This window comes from Chionomys nivalis, chromosome 23, assembly GCF_950005125.1.
Source record: "Chionomys nivalis chromosome 23, mChiNiv1.1, whole genome shotgun sequence".
Lineage (NCBI taxonomy): Eukaryota > Metazoa > Chordata > Mammalia > Rodentia > Cricetidae > Chionomys > Chionomys nivalis.
The window spans coordinates 8,949,168-8,968,100 of record NC_080108.1 but is presented as its reverse complement, the minus strand read 5'-3'; the positions used below and the strand labels follow the sequence as shown (position 1 = coordinate 8,968,100).

The 18,933-nt window shown below is 38.7% G+C and overlaps 1 protein-coding gene across 5 annotated transcripts in view; it reads right to left on the bottom strand.

The window, feature by feature from the left end:
• Nox4 (NADPH oxidase 4) overlaps positions 1–16,129 on the bottom strand; it is a 91,476-nt gene extending 75,347 nt beyond the window's left edge. For 4 of the 5 annotated variants that reach the window (XM_057756059.1, XM_057756060.1, XM_057756061.1 and 1 more), the window contains exons 1-2: positions 15,779–16,129; positions 15,120–15,215 (exon numbers count right to left, since the gene is read on the bottom strand). In XM_057756059.1, coding sequence (XP_057612042.1) covers positions 15,120–15,215; positions 15,779–15,835 — 153 coding nt within the window. In that variant the 5' untranslated portion in view covers positions 15,836–16,129. Of the gene's footprint in view, positions 1–15,119; positions 15,216–15,778 lie in introns of those variants that run through there. The other variant, XM_057756063.1, reaches the window with a different exon arrangement.
• Positions 16,130–18,933: the final 2,804 nt, after the last annotated feature.

The following is an 18,933-nucleotide window of genomic DNA, read 5'->3' as shown; positions in this document are numbered from 1 at the left end:
CGCTATTTGTCAATATATATGTGATTTTTCTACCCTGTAAAGTTAACTTTAATTGATTCTTCTCTCTCTGAAACATATTTAATTAAACCAAGTGTTGTATATTAAACTATACAATGCCTAATTCTTACAGATCTTTCATAGACTGGCAGATCATCAGCTCTTCTTTTTGTATTTAATTAAACTACACCAACATTTTATAAAGAAACAAGGATGGGAGGTGAACTCCCCTCCAGGCACTGTCATTTCCTAACTACACAACACTGGCAGAGGAAAATGTGAGTTTACACACCTTATCCAGTACCCCTCCGAAGCACAATACCTCTTTACCCTTTTATCCGCTCATCCTTTTTTCTCAACTCCTACGGTTTCCTATTCTGACATGGAAGACTTTACCAGACTTTCCCAGATCTGACTACAGATGGGAAATGCCCAATGAACTGATGGGCTACTTTAAAATCTGCATACCTTCAATGCCCTTTGTAGAATTCTGGGTTTTGTATCTCATGATGGGTAGCAGTCTAGAGAGATGGCTCGGTGGCTAAAAGTGCTTGCTGAAATCAGACTACTGGAGCCCTCATAAAAAGCCAGAAGAGATCACATGTCTGCAACCCCAACACAGTGGGGGTCAGGTCAGAAGAATGGGGGCTTAATTTATGCCGGCCATGGTCCAGGTACAACCAATGAAAAATCTGTTTCAAGAAAATATGGCTGAGAGGGACACCTCACATTGTCCTCTGTCCTTCACATTTGCATTTGAGTTTATAAACACAGGCACACATGTGCACATATATGTGTATACATGCACACATTCATAAACCACACATAGCTATATCACACACATGTATGCCTAGAACACACACCTCACACAAATGTGCATATACCATACATAATTGTATATATTATATCATACACACATAAAAAACAAAACAAAAAGCTCTGTTGTAGGTTCCTCAAGACACACAACTAGTTTTGTGCTCTCCCAGTTCAGCATACACTCTGAAGCCATTAAGTTAGAAGTCTCTTTACTAGCTGTGTGAACTTACGTAATATTTATTCTATCTCAACCTAATTTTTTCCTCACCTGGAATTTGAAAAATGAAGAGACAATAGTACATACATCAGAAAGGCATATATAGTAATAAGTGAATGATATAGAATTAAGGGTAGTGGTGCTTAGCAACAGGCATTGTTAGCCCTCCACAAAAAAAGATAGTTTCTCTAAAGTCCATTCCCTCAGATTTCTCATCTTCATCTCTGTAGAGTGGGGTCCCCATTACAATTATGAAGGTGAGCTTGCTTTCACTCATCTGCATCTAATGAATTCAAAGGAAGTTCTAAGCAACTATTAGATGTTGAATGAATGGATGGCCCTTCAACATTTTTTCCACCAGTAAAAAGAGGGAACAAAAAGTGATCACCCAAGAAATCCAGTTCAAATCTAGGCTTAGAATTCAGAACTGCTCTATCTTATGATCCAAAAGTAACCAGTCGTTTCTACTCTCCAGTCTCCAGCAGCTCAGACTAATTCTGGAAATGAGCAATGCCCAGTCTATAAAAATATCTGAGAGCAGCTACAACTCTTTCATGAGTCTACAGGGGTCAGTCTGTCCAAGCCATTTTTGTCTTAATTTATATTACAAGTAGGTTTTGACAAGCCAAATTGATGATATCATAAGGCCATGAGGCTATATTTTCATATGTGGCTCAGATTAGCTCCCAGATGCATTGCTTAAATTAGTCCACATTATCACTACAAGTCCTCATTCCCTATCCACAGCTCACACTATTTCTATCCCATCTGTGATGCAAGTTGACCTTATGCAGCCTCCGTGACAAATAGACAAACTCGAACAGCCTTGTAACTCCAGCTCAAGGCTTACTTTTTCTGTGAGGATCTATTAGAGCAAACACTTCACTCTGCCCTTGATATCTAGTCTCCCATTTTCAGATACTCTGACAAGCCTGGAGCCTTTTTCAATGACTCATTTTATGTCAAAGAGCATTTAATTACAGGCCAGATTGTTTTATATTTGATTATTCACATCTCCCTAAGTTATCAAGTGTCCGTACAGGTTAAATGTCAAAGCTTAAATTGCCTCTTATTCCTGGTGATCTCAAAATGCATAGTCATTCATAAAGACTTTATGTATAATAAGTACTCACTGGGTAAAACATGGTTTGAGCAATGAAAGGCAAAAATAAAATGTGGTCATCAAACAAATAGAGATAAAAGACAAACCCATGAAGAAGCTGATTAGATAATGTTCCAAAATCTTGAAGGTTTTTGTATTTTCTTTTTCATAACCTCAAATGCCTGTGATACTGTGGTTCTTGTGCCTATAAATCAATTCTTTTTTCTTATGTGAATGGTTTCATTATTCAGTTTGTATAATGAATAAATCATTATAAGGATATGAATTTAGAACACAATGGATGTTCCATGGCAGCAAAACTTCACTCAAGAAGAAAATATGAGCTAGAGAGATGGCTCAGTCAGTAAAATGTTTGCTGCAAGAGCACTAGGAACTGAGTTTATAACCACAAAATCCATTAAAAAAAAAAAAAACAGCACGACGGTGTATGTCTATGATTCCAACACTGTGAGGAAGAGACAGGTGAATTCCGGAGGCTCGATGGCCAGTCAGTCAAGCCAGTGGGTGTGCTAGAGGTTCAACGAGAAATCCTGTCTCAAAATAAAATAATTAATAAATAAATGAAGTAGGAAGTCAAGGGTGATACAGAAGACACCCATACACACACACACATGGGTGGGTATACCACAACATGTATGCGATACACACACACACTAAAAACACTAAAAACAAAACAATAGTTAGCTGAGTACTGGAGCAATTGTTTAGTATGTGAGAGACCATAAACTTGATTTCAGAACCACAAAGAAAAGGAAGAACAAGAGAAGACGACAAAGACAGGAGAGGGTAAAATGAAGAGGAGTAAGACAGGAGAAGGGAAAGAAGGAGGAAGGAGAAGGGGGAAGTGGGAGGAGGGAAAGGAGAAACAGGTGACAGATGGGGAAAACAAAAATGGCATTCAGTTATGAGTTAGTTAAAAATCAGATGAAACAATAATGATTTTGATACGGCTTCACCAAGTCAGTTATAAATGGCATGTGGGGGACAGTTAGAAAATAATCTGTACTGATTAATTGTTTAAAAAAATGTATATTCTCCATTCATCACTTCTTATAAAACAAATGAAAGTGCACATCTTTAAGGCTGCAATAAACTATAACTGAGGCCAAATAATGCTAACAGGCTTCTGTCCTCCAGCTGCCCTAGAAACTTCAAACTTTCCCATAATATTTGACTCCAGCTGACACGGTTTCTCAGTTTAAACAGTGCGAAGGGAAAAGAAAATCTCCAAAACAAGTGATCATTTCCAGAGAAATAGCTGATTGGAGATCAGTCAGCAACATGCCTGCCACCATAGCCAGGGTCTTGTTAAAAGCTGAGTGTAATGATTGCTGTGTATAACCCTAGTGCCAGAGTGAAGAGACAGGTAAATCCCTGGAGTTTCCTGGTCAGACATTCCTGTCAATCGCTGAGCTCCGGGTTCAGTGTGAGACCTTGTCTCAAAAAATATGGTGGAGAGCGACAGAGGAAAACACCTTGATTCCAGTCTCTGGGTTCTGCCCGTGTGCAAAAGTGTCCACGCACATTTACACTCACAGACAAACTAATTAGGCATGCATGCTAAATGAATAAATAGAACAGGCTTAAGAATTGTTTCCTCATAAAAATAAATATATAACCAAACAGCAAGAACCTAGCCTACTCTGTATCCAGATTTCCTTATTGCCAACTTAAATCCCTCCTGTGTTGAATGCTAGTGTATTTCTTTCTGTTCTTTCTAAAAGTGAAGATCCTTTTAAGTTCAATGCAAGTATGTTTTTTTTTCTCATAAAAGTTTATTACAAGTCAATGGAGCATGTAGCTATTACATAAGAATTTAAGTTTCTTTCTTTAAAGTACAGAAAAAAAAAAACAGTATCAGAGCTTGATATTTCTGTCAGATTGTATCTAGCTTCTCTTTTAACGTATCCAACCGCTAGGACAACAGTGATTCACTTCTAGACTGTGTCTGTCTGGAAAAGTTAAAGTTCAACAGGACTGGAATTCAAGATTGCATATAAGCATGCTCATGAGATTCTACAAACAGTGCTGTTGAAGGAAGAGATCAGCAGCTGCCAAGCAAGAAAATGTGGATCTCGGGTAACACCTGTGGCCTCAATTGAGGTCACTGGCTTCTAAGACTTAGAACTGAAGAAGTTAAAGAGCATTAAAAACCACCTTCACTTGGCTTTAAGGAACAAAAATGCATACAGTAAACCCATGAAGTGACTTCACTTCTTTGGCTGAAAGACATTAGTGAGATGAATCATCTCTTTTTATGATATCTTTGATGATGATGTTTGTGCCCACACCTAAGTCTTTATTACCTTTTAAGATATAAAAAAAAGCTTCAAGAATTAGAGTAGTTGGTTATATAACACTGCTAAATTTTCTTCCTTCAACATCAGTAATCTGGGACCTGGGAATGGTCAGGAGTACAACTGACTTTGCTAAGCATGATTGACTTGAACCCTCAGCAGGGCCCAGATTTTCTCATGGAATAGACATAACATATTTGACAACAATCATCACCTGCAGAGTGACTTCACAGGCATTCTTCATCCAAAACAACCATCCCAAACCCTTGTCTCATTCCTTATCATTAATTCATTTTCAAATTTTCCCATATTCTTCTAAAATTAAAAGCCAAAGCGAGTACCTACATTTTTGACTGGAAATTGAAGAACCAGACCCTGTAGTTTTAATAAATTTTATATAAAATATAATTTGAAGCTCACAACTTGGTCAGCATTCAAAAATTTATGTTATTTGTGCAATATCATACCATAACCATTGATACTCTTGATGTCTGTAGTTATTTCCATATTTGACCTTTGAACTAAGAGTCACATCATGCTCAGAAAACATTAATGGCAGAAACTTCATTTCAACAGAAGTTAGAATGGATGTCAAAAAGACTTCAACAAATTAAATTTTATATATCTAAAAATCTTCCTTTAAAATGCATTTTTTCTCCTTACATTTGACATATTCAACTACAAGAATAGACCAGTTTTACTCAAACAAACTTTTTTAAAAAAAATGAATCCAGTTTGAATCAGCAACTAAACTTTTCAAAGAATTGGATTTTCTATCTTATGTTTGAAAAGATGTACAAAATTCAAACATCTAAACAGTTGTTTCAGTGAAAGTTTCTAGAGTCCAAGCCCGTATTCAACTCTAAAGAAAAGTGAGATGTAACAAATGGGATACAGACAAATCCCAACAGCAAACACCATCTTATCTCTCAAATAGAGAATAAAACCTCCCATTAAAATCCTACATTCCTGTGGTTTAAGAAGAGTCATTCCATGCCGCTGAAAGCCATTAATACAAACCACTGATGTTTGTCAGGTGCTCCCCTTAGACATTATGAACTATGGGGGAAGAAAAGAGAAGATATTTTTCACTTTGTCTAATTCAATGTACTTCAAAAATGGAATTCAAAGATCATATTTCTCTAAACCAGAATATCTGACAAAGCTCAAAACACCCACATAACATATAAGGTAACATGAGCACGGATATGACTAGAACATAGTTGTGTTTTCCCGGGTACCCAGTAGTAATATGAATTACTATATAAGGCTGTAAAGGAAGCGAATACAGGAAAGAAGGAAACTGACATCTTTCAAGATTTTAAAAATAACACAATACTTCATGTTTAAATTCTTTTCTTAACTTCCTCTTATGAATAGGACCTGTGTTGAAGAAGATTCAGGACTTAAAAATATATATAGACCAATTTCAAGCCCATAAGTAGACTCCCATGAACACTGCTCTGTTACTTTAACTTGGTTTAAAGAATCAGAACAATATCATGAAATAATTATATTTTTTATTTGCTAAAAAACTTCAGTTAATAATAGTAATAGGTCTTCTTAATGACTTCCTAATAAAAAAAATCTTCTACCTCAAACAGAAATTCTACCCAAGAATCAGTCAAGTTCCTACAAACTTTGCGACCATAACAAAAAGCAACACATAACTTTCTCCTCTCAGAAAGAAGCAGGGACGAAAGCAGAGGTCAAAGGTTCCAGCTGACCAGTGAAACACTGCCTCATCGCTGAGTATCTATTTACTAAGCATCCTATAAGCACTACAATAATGAATAAAGGGACTAACCAACATGCCTTGCAAGCCATGTACTGTATGCTCAGCAAATCCTTTTCATCTCTATGTCATTGAACCCCATTTAGCATGTATACCTATAAACATAAATAATACACAATATTACTCTTTAATGGTATCTACGGTGTCACTACCAACAATACTAAACACTATTATATAGTATTTATAGCAATACTTATACTCTAAGCATTTATGTACCAGATGCTAAGCATTACACCTGCCTTTTCTTATGCAATCTTCAATACCTAAATTTCAATTCAAAGATTAGATTGTCTCAGAACATTAGTTTACCCAAATCCTAAATGCATAAAAATGCCTGAACTTGTTCTTTGAATTCGAGGCCAACCTGGTCTACAGAGCGAGTTCCAGGACAGCCAAGGCTATACAAAGAAACCTTGTCTCAAAAAAATAAATAAATAAATAAATAAATAAATAAATAAATAATTAAAAAAAGCCTGAACCAAACTCATCTCCATAGAATTCTAAAACCCAAAGTCTTTGCAATAAGAAATTACAAAGTAATCTTTATTCTTCCTCTCCAGAATTAGCTCTGGAATTTTAAAAATTGTTACTATGGCAAACTCAGTAGTTAGCAGGATGGACATAAAGAAACATTGACTGGAAGATTAGTTTCCCACATTCAGTTTTACTCTGAGTTCAGGAAGACTGTAACAATCCCTTTAGTCTCTGTGACACATCACAGTACTACTGTCTTCCCTCACATTTCCGCAGGCTGACTAATTCTCAAGAGAACGGATCTAGGGTCTCTACTACATGTGAAACCAAACAGCCCTTCAGAATCCACAAAGCTCGTTCCCTGAAGTCACATTTAATGCCATTTAAGCTATCAAAATGAAATGTTGATCCTATTGCTCCTGGAGAGTTCATTTATTTGATTTTCAAGGACATGAAGAAAGTATAAGGATCACTGAAGAACATTTTTTTAAAATAAAGGTAGTTGGACTGGAGAGACGGCTCAGTGGTTACGAGCACTTGCTCCTCATCCAGAGGACACAGGTTTGATTCCTAGCATCCACATGGTGGTCCACAGACTTCTAACACTGTAGTCCCAGGAAATCCAATGCTGCCTTCTGACCTCTGTGGCCACTAAGGATGTAAGTAGCACACAGACATACAGGCAGACAAATCATTCATAAACAAAATAAAATAAATAAATATTAAAAATATTTTCAGAATAATATAGTAGTCTTTACATTTGATCAAGTACTTATTGACAAATACAAAGATATAATACATAATATATAAACAAACATCCAAAAAATCTTATTCAGGACTATTGTGAGAGAATGCATATGAACCTCAGTTAAGGACAGAGAATGTTGGCTTCCGAGAGAGCCCAGCAAATACAGACACTCCCTACCAAACCTGGTGGCACCAGCTTTATCTCTCCAATGCATGCATACGTTAGCAGGAAAGAAACCGCTCTTACAAACTGTCTTCCACACATGTGCCACAGGATGTGTCTCCCAACCGCAACACACACACATACAGTCTACATACAATAGTACAGGAGAATCCCATATGTAACACAGTCTATGTGAGAGTCTGAATAATAGAAGGAATGAGCAGACTGTGCTTTTCCCTGTCACTCCAGTGAGGGCTCCGACTGGACTTTGACATTTCTTAGCTACCGCGATCTGCAGAATATTATCTAACCACTGTGAACCTAAGATTTTCAAATTTTATTGTGTTGGAATTCTTATCTTTTATGATTGTTATAAATTTTCAATTAAATATAAGATTGGATATGTTTGAAAGCAAATGTGTCAAGAACTGTACCTGGGACATTGTGTGGGGCCAATAAATGGTAGCCGTTGTTACAGGTTGAACCGAACAAAACAGCTGATATCTAATTGTTACTGACTCACAAAAATGGCAATTACGCGTGGTCCACCTTGATATTGCCATGCATAGATACAGATGAGCCCAAAAACCAATGGGTCAAGTTCTGTCACCAGATGAACACATAAAGAAAACATGTACAATGAAACAGTATTCTGTGTTTAAACAAAATGCAAGGCAAATCCTGTCACTTGCACAACGTGATGGGCGAACCTGGAGATTAATATGCAAAGTGAGACAAGTAAGGCACAGAAGGGCAAACACCACCAGATGCTCTGACTTCTGTTGGGAATCTAAGAAAAATCAACTCACTGAAGCAAAGAACAGAATAATGATTTCCAGAACAGAGGCAATAGGTAAAGCTAGGGTTCAAAAATGCAAATTCTCAGTTATTTAGGAAGTAACTGAAGATTTTTGAGAGGTCGAGATATATTAGGCATTATGATGACTATAGCAGCTAACTATCATATTCTTCAACACTGCGAAGAAAATATTCTGTTCTGGCCTCTAAAATGAAACAATAATGTATATATCAAACATCTCATTGATCCATTCTATATATAGCAATATGTTGGAAAAATAAATATATTCAGTTTTTATCTGTCAGCTAGTTTTAAAAAAAGCAAGAAGGAAAATTCACCGCTAGAAACACTGGGCTATAGTCCAAGAGCGTGACTAGCAAGTCAAAGAGTCTATAATTCAGTTTCTCAGCAACAAAACAAAAACTGAAAAACCTCTAATTCATGGTTTAATTTAAAAGATTAAACAATTAATCAATGAAATGATATATTTATGGCCTAGATTCCACTAGTCTTCAATGATGCAATGTTATTGATATTACTACTTCCATCACAAAATGAAGAAAACAGATTTGAAAATGTTTAAGATCATCTCAGCTTCCACTTTAATGCTGTTTTGTATATTTATAAAAATGAATGATGTGCTAGATATATAGCAGAGGTTAAAGATTTAGCCCTAAATTTCCGATACGTGGAATTAGGAGTAATCTACAAAAAATACCTCATACTTCTTTAACAATTTAAGAGGAGTGAAAAACAAGCACAAGGCCGAAAATATATTTTACCTCAAAGGCAAGTCACTAAGCTGCCTCAACTGTCATATGTGTTCAAGTATCATTTCATATAAAATAAAAAGCTAGTAGCCACACAGTGTGGGGTTTAATGTGTTCTTTCTCTTTAATCTTGGCTATTATTATTGTTTCTGCATGTGTACATGTGTGTGAGCATACATGATATATGTGTGAGATGAGGGAACGTGGAATGTGCCACAGCACGGGAGTGGAGGTCAGACATTCCACATGTGCAACCAAAGCTCTAACTTAAGTTGCCTAGTGTATATAGACATCTTGACAGTCCAATTAATGCTATTTATTCCAGCGGGGCTAACTCTGGCCTGAGAATCAATAGGTTAAATAGTGCTCAGGCCACTGATTCAGTGGACGACAGTGAATGAACCACTTCAAACTTCAATTTTCTATTTGGGAAAATAAAAAAGGAAATCTACGATAATGCATGCAAACACACGGCACCACTGGTACATGGCTGTAATCACAGTACTCAAAGGGAGGATCTCTAGGACATGGCTACGCAGTAACTCTGAAGCCATGCAGTCTCAGATAAAAAATAAATACCAAAATTTGCTATCTAGTAAGAGCAGATAAAGAACATGTGATTGATGTCAAAGTAATGCAATATAGACCATCTCACTGGTCAGTGACCAGGGTCTCCCATTTCAACATCAACAAAAACTCTTGCCTGGAGATATGGCTGAACTGAAAGCTCAATCCATGCATGGCTAAGTCTAGACAGTGACTTTTATAATTTATAGAATAAGGGGAAAAGTTAATGATTAAGCCCTCTTGGGTTGGAAATTCAAAGAACATATATTTCCTTCCTCAGCAGAATGAAAGCTGTGGAACTAACACTGACTTGAAACCCCAGGTCTTTTCACCTGGAGACCACAGACCCCATTGAGAACAGGCAGACAGCCGCCTCCTAAAATGTTATGGAATAGCCCTAGGCACCAAGAGATGATAAATGTCCTTAGCTATCACTAGAGATTTAAAAAGAGTCTGAACACTCACAAATTTCTTTCAACATGGAAATCTCAGTTAAGGCTTTCCAAAGGAAAAGATCACTGCAGTAGATCTAAAACATATTTGTGGGGGAAAAAGAGAAAAAAAAAGTTCTTATCATAGCCTAAGAACAATTACAGAGAAAATATTTTGCACAAAGATACTGATTCGTAGAGAATACAATATAGAAATTTGAGAACTTGATCATTATTAGAAGATATGTGCTTGTTCACATTATATTATTTATACCAATTTTTTTTAAAAAAAAAAACAACAACAAAAAAAAAAAAAAACACCCTTGGCAGGTGATAGCACTCAGGGCATTTTGTATATCAGGCAAGCACTGTACCACTGAGCTACATCACTCGGTCCAGATTCTTTTTTTTTAATACATGATACATTGGAAAGAAATTGTGTTTATGAAATCTAATACTATAAACAATGACTTTATACCAACTAAAGACACAAACCTAATTTGCTCAGGGTGGCTCATAACACATTGGTATTCATTATTGTGGTGAAAAAAAAGTAATCACCTTTTACATCCTTAAAAAGATAAATGGAAACAGAGTTCACCTTAAATATTCATAAGTATCCTTTATTTTAAAAGTTGCTATGGGAGATTGGATGAAGTTATCTTGGTTTTACTTATTTGTTTGTTTGGCTGTTTCCAAAACGCAGCATGTCACAATTAAACATCTCCAAAGGCGTGCATGATCTGATTAGCACATTAACTTGAACATAAACCAGCCGTAACAAGGTTGCCTCTCTGTCTGGGAACAAATAATCCTAAGAAATCCTACCAAAGTATATTAATCTCACCTTTATTTAATCTTCCAGTGGTTCAGATCTTATTTTCTCTGTCAAAAGTTTCCTAACCTTTAAATTTGTTCTAAGAACAACCACATGATCATAAACACAAACACTCCAGTTTTGCGAATTGGTTTTCCCATAACACTAACGAGCTCTCACCAGCAAGTTTCGATCATGACACAGAACTCTGAGAAGTATTTTATGATCCAGGCCAATAATTATTACATCCCACACCATCCTATTCAGTGTCAACTTCTGTTCAGTGGAGAAGGAACTAGAAAGACACCAAAATTCAGATCTAGATGAATTTTTTTGTTTTGTTTTGTTTCTACATTTATGGTGTGTGTGTGTGTGTGTGTGTGTGTGTGTGTGCCTGCGTGCATGTGTGCATGCCTGCGTGCATGTGTGTGTGGAGGATAACTTAGGAAAGTCATTTCAATCCTTCCACCAGGTGAGTCCTGGAGATTGACCCAGTTCACCAGGTCTAGCAGCAAGCCCTTTTCCTGCTGAGCCATCTCATTGGTCCCAGAGGCATCTGTAACTGAGCTAGTTTGGTGAATGGTAAGGTCACATGACTATCAAAGTAAGAATATTCTACCTCCAAAGTTGTTACTTGAAATGTCCAAAACAAGCCACTTGTCACATCTGGTGATTTGGTATGTCAATTGTGCCTAGGATTAATAAGGGACTGATTTATTATTCTTGTTCAGTAATTTTATTAACTTTTATTCTCAAGACAGGGTCTTACTACCATGCTACCTAGAGTTCAAGCCACCCACCTGCTACAGTTTAAGTAGTTGAGACTGTAGGCACTACAGGTACATGCCACAGGCACCTGACTCCTATATTTTAAATTTAAAGTTGATACTGCTCATGTGTGTTAGCAGAAAATTTTATGTGTGTGTATTTACATGTGTGAATCTGCTCATTATCTATAAACTTTGTAAAATCTAAATAATAGTCTAGTAATTTTGTGAATCAATATGAGATTATAATGTAAAAGAGAATAGAATGCATACTCTATTACAAATATATAAATATTTGGCAAGATAAACTGCCAAATATCACTTTGATTTTTTAAATAATGAATATATGTCAAAAGAATGATACTTTGTGTTTACTGAGCTAAAGGTATTTTTCAGTTAATTCCTGCAGCTTTTTACTTTGTCGTGCATTATATTTCTATTGAACAACACTGATAAAAAATATTAACCAATGGGATAAGTACTTAGGATCAGTGGTTCCCTACAGCTTATGATACCAGGATACCTTTGCTACTACATTTTACAGATAAATGAGAGCAACTTTGCACTTAATGTTATTATCAAAATGTTTGGAGAATGGGTTTATTTCCCTTAGTGCTTTTTTTCCCCCTTTTTGGTATGTGTTTGTTTATGTGTATGTAAGTGAGTATGGGATCTGTAAGCTTCTGTGTTTGAGTACATGAGTCCATGTATTTGGATACCAGATGATATTTACTGTCTGGCTCTATCACTCTCATTCCCTTGAGACAGGGACTCTCACTGACCTGGAGCTGGACTAACATCCAGCAATTTCCAGTGGTCCTGCTGTGTCCGCTTCCCACAGCACTGGGCTTATAGAAGCTTGTGGTTACTCCTTACTTTGTATGTGTCTGCTGGGCATTTGAACTTGGGAATTCATGCTTGTAGGAGAAGTGCCATCTTCCAGTCTCCATTTGTGATTTAAAGCAATGTAAATGATTTCTAGAAATATCACCATGTTCTTTTGTTTGTTTTGTTTAAACCTATTGTTTACCTGAAGGTGGCTTAAAACACCACAATACCCGTATAGCCTTCAGCATTTCTAGATTTGTGTCATCATGGAACTGTTTCACATATATAATTTTAGCTTATTAAACAAGTAATATGAAAAAGATATAAAACATGGAGACCAAAATGTGCATTTTAAAATTAATTGTATCTCATTGGTGCACCGTATTTGTAATAGAGAAGAAACTATAAGTTCTTCCGCTATAATACCATACCCCATCTTTGTAAGATGAGAAAGGTAAGCCCAGAAAGAGTATCGACAAAAGTCACATTACATATGCCTCTACAAAGTACACAGTATTACTATGGATGGAAGTCCTTGTTCATTAGAAACTAATATGTACATTGAAATATCTATTCCAAATAGTTTAGATAATTAATACTACAGAATTCCTAACAGGTAATTTTCAGAAAGTGAGAAGTGGCAAGAAAGACCATTCCTTTCTACAAGGAGTTTTGTTGAAATGTTGAGACCTGCCTAGGTAGCTCGGAGGTCCACCCACTACGATTAGTCTGGAGTTTCCAAGAAAGCTAAGGAAGTAGTTGAGTCTTTCATTCATGTGTCTAGTTCCTGCCATGCACCAACAGTTCTTGGACTTCTCTGATTTTTAATATCATTTGCTCAAAAACACTAATGTAGAATGAAGATAAAAAAGTGGATCATACTTTAATATGTCCTTCAAATATGTTGGATTTTGTCTATTCCTTTGTGCATGTGCTTGAACACGCCATCTTAATCATATTTGATTTGCCACCAGCATCAATTTGAAGTTAAATTACACAGCATCCAAGTACATAAAGACTACCTTGTTGGATTTGGACAAAATTAGTTTGCTAATTGCTAAATGTTGTCACTGTGTAGAGTAAAAATCCAAAGAGGAGTTATGGCTTTTCCGGATCTTAGGTTTGTTTAGTGACAAAAGCGCCCTAATCAGAGGACATTCTGTTGGTGTAACTCTCAGGATTTTGTCCAGGTGGTCCACCAAGTTGTGTATTAAGTAAAATAAGCCTCACATTTAAAAATTTATAACTTATTAATTCACTTTGAGCATTGAGTTTTCAAGAAATGGGTATGAAAGGCTGAACATTCTTGGGAATTCATGGGAGAAAAGTTCCTTAATTTGTTTTATTAGACTACAGCTATTTGCTTGCTTTTGTTTGCTTGTAGGGTTTTGTTGCTGGTTTCCATTAGAATGTAAGGCGTTTGAAAATCAGGGAAGATTTTAATCCCTGTGTCCATTTAAAAAGCAATTTGAAGGGCGGTCCTGAATAACTAGATCAAAGTTGGACAGATGAAAGAAAGGCAAACATGCTAACTTCAGAATTCTTCAATAAGAGGTCGTTTGTTGTTTTTTTAAACTATTTTTCTGAACCCATTACTTAAAACTAGAGCGACTAAATGTTAAAAGATGTCACCACCAATAACAAATACAGTAGTCTGTTCTGCAAAATATCTATTAGTTGAATTTACTGTAGGCTTGGCATGTGCTAATGACTGGCTCTGAGTACTAAGGCTAAAGCATGAGCGTGTGTATGCCAGGCACAGGAGGGGAGCCAGTTACCCTGAGCTCATCTCAAGTGATGTTAGTTTTTTAGATAGTTACATATTTATGAAAAACAAAGCAGTAAGTCTCCTCTTTGGAGTGACGATGATAGATCGGCTGCTTCAGGTGCCCTGGGATTGTATAACACATTTCTAATTTTTGTCGTTGCATACAAAAATTCTGTCTCCTTATACAGAGTAAGATGTCCTTCAGGAATCCTGACATTTACAGGCTCAGGTAAGGTGGACATAGAACGGGAGAGTGATGTGAGAAGCACAACCAAGAGAAACATCAAAATGAAATAAACGATACTGTCCTCAGACTGAACCATATCCAGTCAGTCACCTAAGGACACCAGCCGAGACCTACCCAGAAGTAAGGAAACGCTCACTTTGTGAGGACTGTTAGTAAAAGAGCTGAAATCCTCTGGACAGACTTGGGTGCAGGCAGAAAGCCTTGCTAAGTGTAGACTAACAGCCTGTCCTAGGTTGGTCCTCCTGGAGAAGCAAACCCTTCAGGGCTCCCTGGTGCCATTTACAAAAAAGCAGCAATTTCCTTCAGGCACTAATAGCCTGGTCTGACAGGTCCATTCGCCTCACTTTAGCAGATACTACCCCTGGTCTTTAGAAAACCGCTTCTGAGAGAAACATGTTTACACAAGTATTACTCTGAGAAATGGGCAGGCTGACAAAGCTCTGTAGCTGTCTGCTCCCTTAAACCCACTCCTCGAGGTCACCCCAGTTTCACTTACGCCCAACATCTGGTGGATGTAGTAGTATTCGGGCCCTTGGTTGTACAGCAGGAAGGTTTTCCAGAAAAGCAGGACATTTAGGGACAGCCAAATGAGCTAGAGAAGTCAAGGGAGATAATCAAAAATTACAAAAAAATCACAACTCCATAGAAGTCACTCACCGGACTCTCAGCACTGTACAAGCAACCTCAGCATTCACGGAAAGCATGCTCAATCACAAAGTGGAAAAGCCACTCTGAGGACCCTCATTTGACCTTACCCAGACTCTGCACCTGAAATAAAGGTTGGTGGCAAATCCATCCCTGAGCAAACTGAGACTAAGATATCAGACATCACCATGGCAGAAGGGAACTAAAGCAATTGGAAGAGTAAAGGAGGAGGCAAGCCTTTGAAATGCTAAGGAAAAGCCACTTTAGCTTCCCCTTCCTCCACGTAGAATCTCCATCACTCTGTAGTGAAGTTCCTCTAGGTTGAGCAGGAAGGAGTTATCTTTAGTAATGCATCAAGTTGAGACTAGGTGAAAAAGTCTGAAACAACTCTTCCCCTCCCCCATGCCCAAACTTCCACTTCTTTTATCCCACCCGTGCACACTCCCAATAATGAATCAAACTCCCTGCGAGACAGACAGAGCGCCAAGCCAGCCTGGCCCGCCATCCTACCAGGCAGAGGTGTTTAACCCCTTCGTTGGCCAGCCAGCTGCTCCAGGACACCGCCATGCCGCCGGCGCCCGGGTGCTGCGCTCCGCTCCGTGCGTGGGGCTGAAAGGGGCGAGTTGAGGCCGGGGTAGCGGTTGCCGGGGCGAGTCCTGCAGGGGGGCCGCGGGGGACCGAGGGTCAAAGGCTGGACCGAGTCCGGAGGCCGGGCAGGAGGTCTCCGCCCCGGCTCCCACCCGCGCCGCGCCCTCGCCTCCCCGCGTCCCCCCTGGCCCCGTGCGCCGCCCCGTGCCGGCTCCTTTGTCTCGCGCGAGCCTGTTGTTGTGGCGGCTCAGGACGTCCCGGGTGGGAAGGTGGAGGCGTCCCCTGCAGCTTCCAGCCCCGCCTGTCCAGCTGCAGACGACACCCCCGCCCCCAGATGTGGGAACAAGAATCGGAAATGTGGGAACGGTCTCTGCATCCAGGCGCGCACACACCTACTTTCTTAGGAATGATTCTGTCCCCCTCCCCCTCAAAAAAAAAGTTCAAGCAAAAAGAAGGAAACTTGGTAAGGAAATTTGAGCGGAAGTAGCCTTTCGTGTATTAGCGTCCTCTGTCCCGCCAGTCCTAGGTGAGCGGCCCTACCTACAAACAAATACCACTTCACAGCTGTAGGCCAGTCTCTCTTTGCTTCTCCTTTCTCCCTGGCCCATCCCATCTTATCTTGAGATAAAGCTTTCTAGACTTTGCTAACCACCAAATCAGGCCGGCAAAGCGTTAACACTGACGTCATTATCGGGAGTTTTAGGGAGGCCCTGATTCCCTCTAGGAATGTACTCTTTACGCTGCCTAATTGCAAAGCCAACTTAGTAAAAAAGAAAACCTCTCAAACTTATACCAGAACTTCAAGGAACGCTAAGGAGGGTGCAGTGGGCATAGTTAATTAAACAGTTAACCGCATGAAATAATGTGGGTAGCATAATCGATGTTCAGTGACTATTAATATACTTCACAGGTGCCAGAAAGTCATTTGACATGCCTGACTTAATCGTGTGATTTGCAAGATTTTTCTTTTAAAATAAAATTCGTTTTATCACACTGGCCGTGGCATATAGTTGAATCTAAATTTTAATAAAATCATGCTGTCCTTACTTCATGCAGTGTCCTTATCTGAGTTAATTTAAGAAACCGTATAATGATTTCAATCTTCAGTTGGAAAGCAGCTGGAAAAGGTCCATATCAAGTCTTGGTTGACTTCTACACATGTGTCTTTCCATCATCTCATTTTAATATATAATCTGTCGCAAGCATGAGTGAATCAGGAAACTTCCCCAGCTGGAGGCTGGGACCATATTATGTGTAAGTAATTACTAAAGTCTTATTGGCATTGTTATACCTAAAGACACAGGGAAGTCACACGTGGAAACCCCCAGCAGTGCCGTCTCTGAAAAAAAACCAGGCATGTGCCTCTGGTTACCCTTTTTACACAATTGATGTGAGTTTAAAAAAAAAAAATCTTCTAAATTTAGCTTTTGTTTCTTTATCTTTAGAGGAGGTAAGCTCCACAAAGAGTTCCCAATGAGAACTTTTGTACAGATGCAAAGGTCAGTGTCTGAAATTTAGCAGGAACATGTTTAGATTAGGATGGTCATCTAGAAATTTACTCACATCAATTGTGTAAAAAGGGTAGCCAATACTCAACCTGTAATCCAGAGAATGCTGCACCCAAAAGTTGATTATTCAAATCACTTCTATTATTTTGAGGTTATTGAATCTAAGTGCTTTTACTGACATGCAATGAAATAAAAAATACAACAGCAAGCCATCCCCGTGGGACAGAGTTACTAATGTGTTATGTGAGAACACTATTGACCAGGTTCTTTGCAATGAAATTGTCTCTAGGCCAGAAGGTTCAATGTAAGTAGCTCCTGCTATCTGGAACTAAAAAAGACTGCCCTCAAAAATTTTGAGGGCCTGGTAAAACAGCTCATTCAGTAATATGCTTGTCAAAGCATTAAGACTTGACTTCCATCCATTTCCTACACCTAGGTAAAAAAAACTATGAATGGAGCCTACATTTTTAATATCAACACTGGGGAGGCAGAGGCAGAAATATCCCTGAGGTTTACTGGCCCACCAGTTTAGCCCAGTCAGCAGTGAACTCCAGTTCAAGGAGTAACCCTCTCTTTTAAAAATACAGTGCAGAAGCAGTGTCATGAAGAAATGAGAATGTCCAAAGCCAAAGGCCACTCTATCTGCTAAGTCAACACTTACCCTTGTTTCTATTGCCATGCCCAGAAGAACGCTAGAGGAGACAAAGCCCCCAAGTGAAAGCTGAGGTTTATCCATCTTCAAGGTTATCTGTGAAACTTGCTCCTCCAAATCCAGAGCATAGGCTTGCAAAGGCCACTGCAGAGAAGAGGTAGACAGTGTCCCAAAGGAAAAGGGGAAAGCTGACATTGGCAAGGATAAGAAAAAATTCTGTAAAAATGGACATGCAAAGCTCAATAGCACAGAAAGCTGAGGGGTTTGGGGTGTCCAGGAAACTGTCTGAATTTTTGGTAGCTGTGTGCTTCTGGTGACTGTAGAGTTTGAAATATTATTGTTATCAAGTGTTATGCAAATGCAGAGCTTTGATTTGCTGCTTTGTTTTAAGCCATGCTGTTAACACACAGTGCGGTGCACTCCCTGACCAGGAGGGAAGGACGACCACGAGTAGAGAATTCATCTGCAAATCACGCTTTATTGGAGCCTCTTGGTTGAAGGGAGAGCGGAAGCGGAAGCGAGGGGCCCCCGAATGCCAAGCAGCGGCTGCTTATATAGGGGGTAAGGAAACGAGTCGTTCCTGGATTGGCCGATGCGCGCCTGTCGATGCTCCTGGCCACGGGATTGGCCCTAAGCACATCATTGCCACTGCGCATGGGAGAGGCACAGTTCCACTGCATTGCCTAATATGGAGTTGTTCACCAATCGGCTCCCAGCAACACAGAACACACTTTATTGCTTGCAGGGTAGGGAACATGTTGCTAACAAAATGTCTACTCTGTTGTATTGATGTGGGGGAAACACCTCATTCTCCATGTTTTGAAAGGTTCTTCTTGTTTCCCAGGTGGCATTCTCTGATGCTGATATATTTGGTCACCTTAGCACAAAATGCTTTGTGGTGTAGGAAAACTCAAACT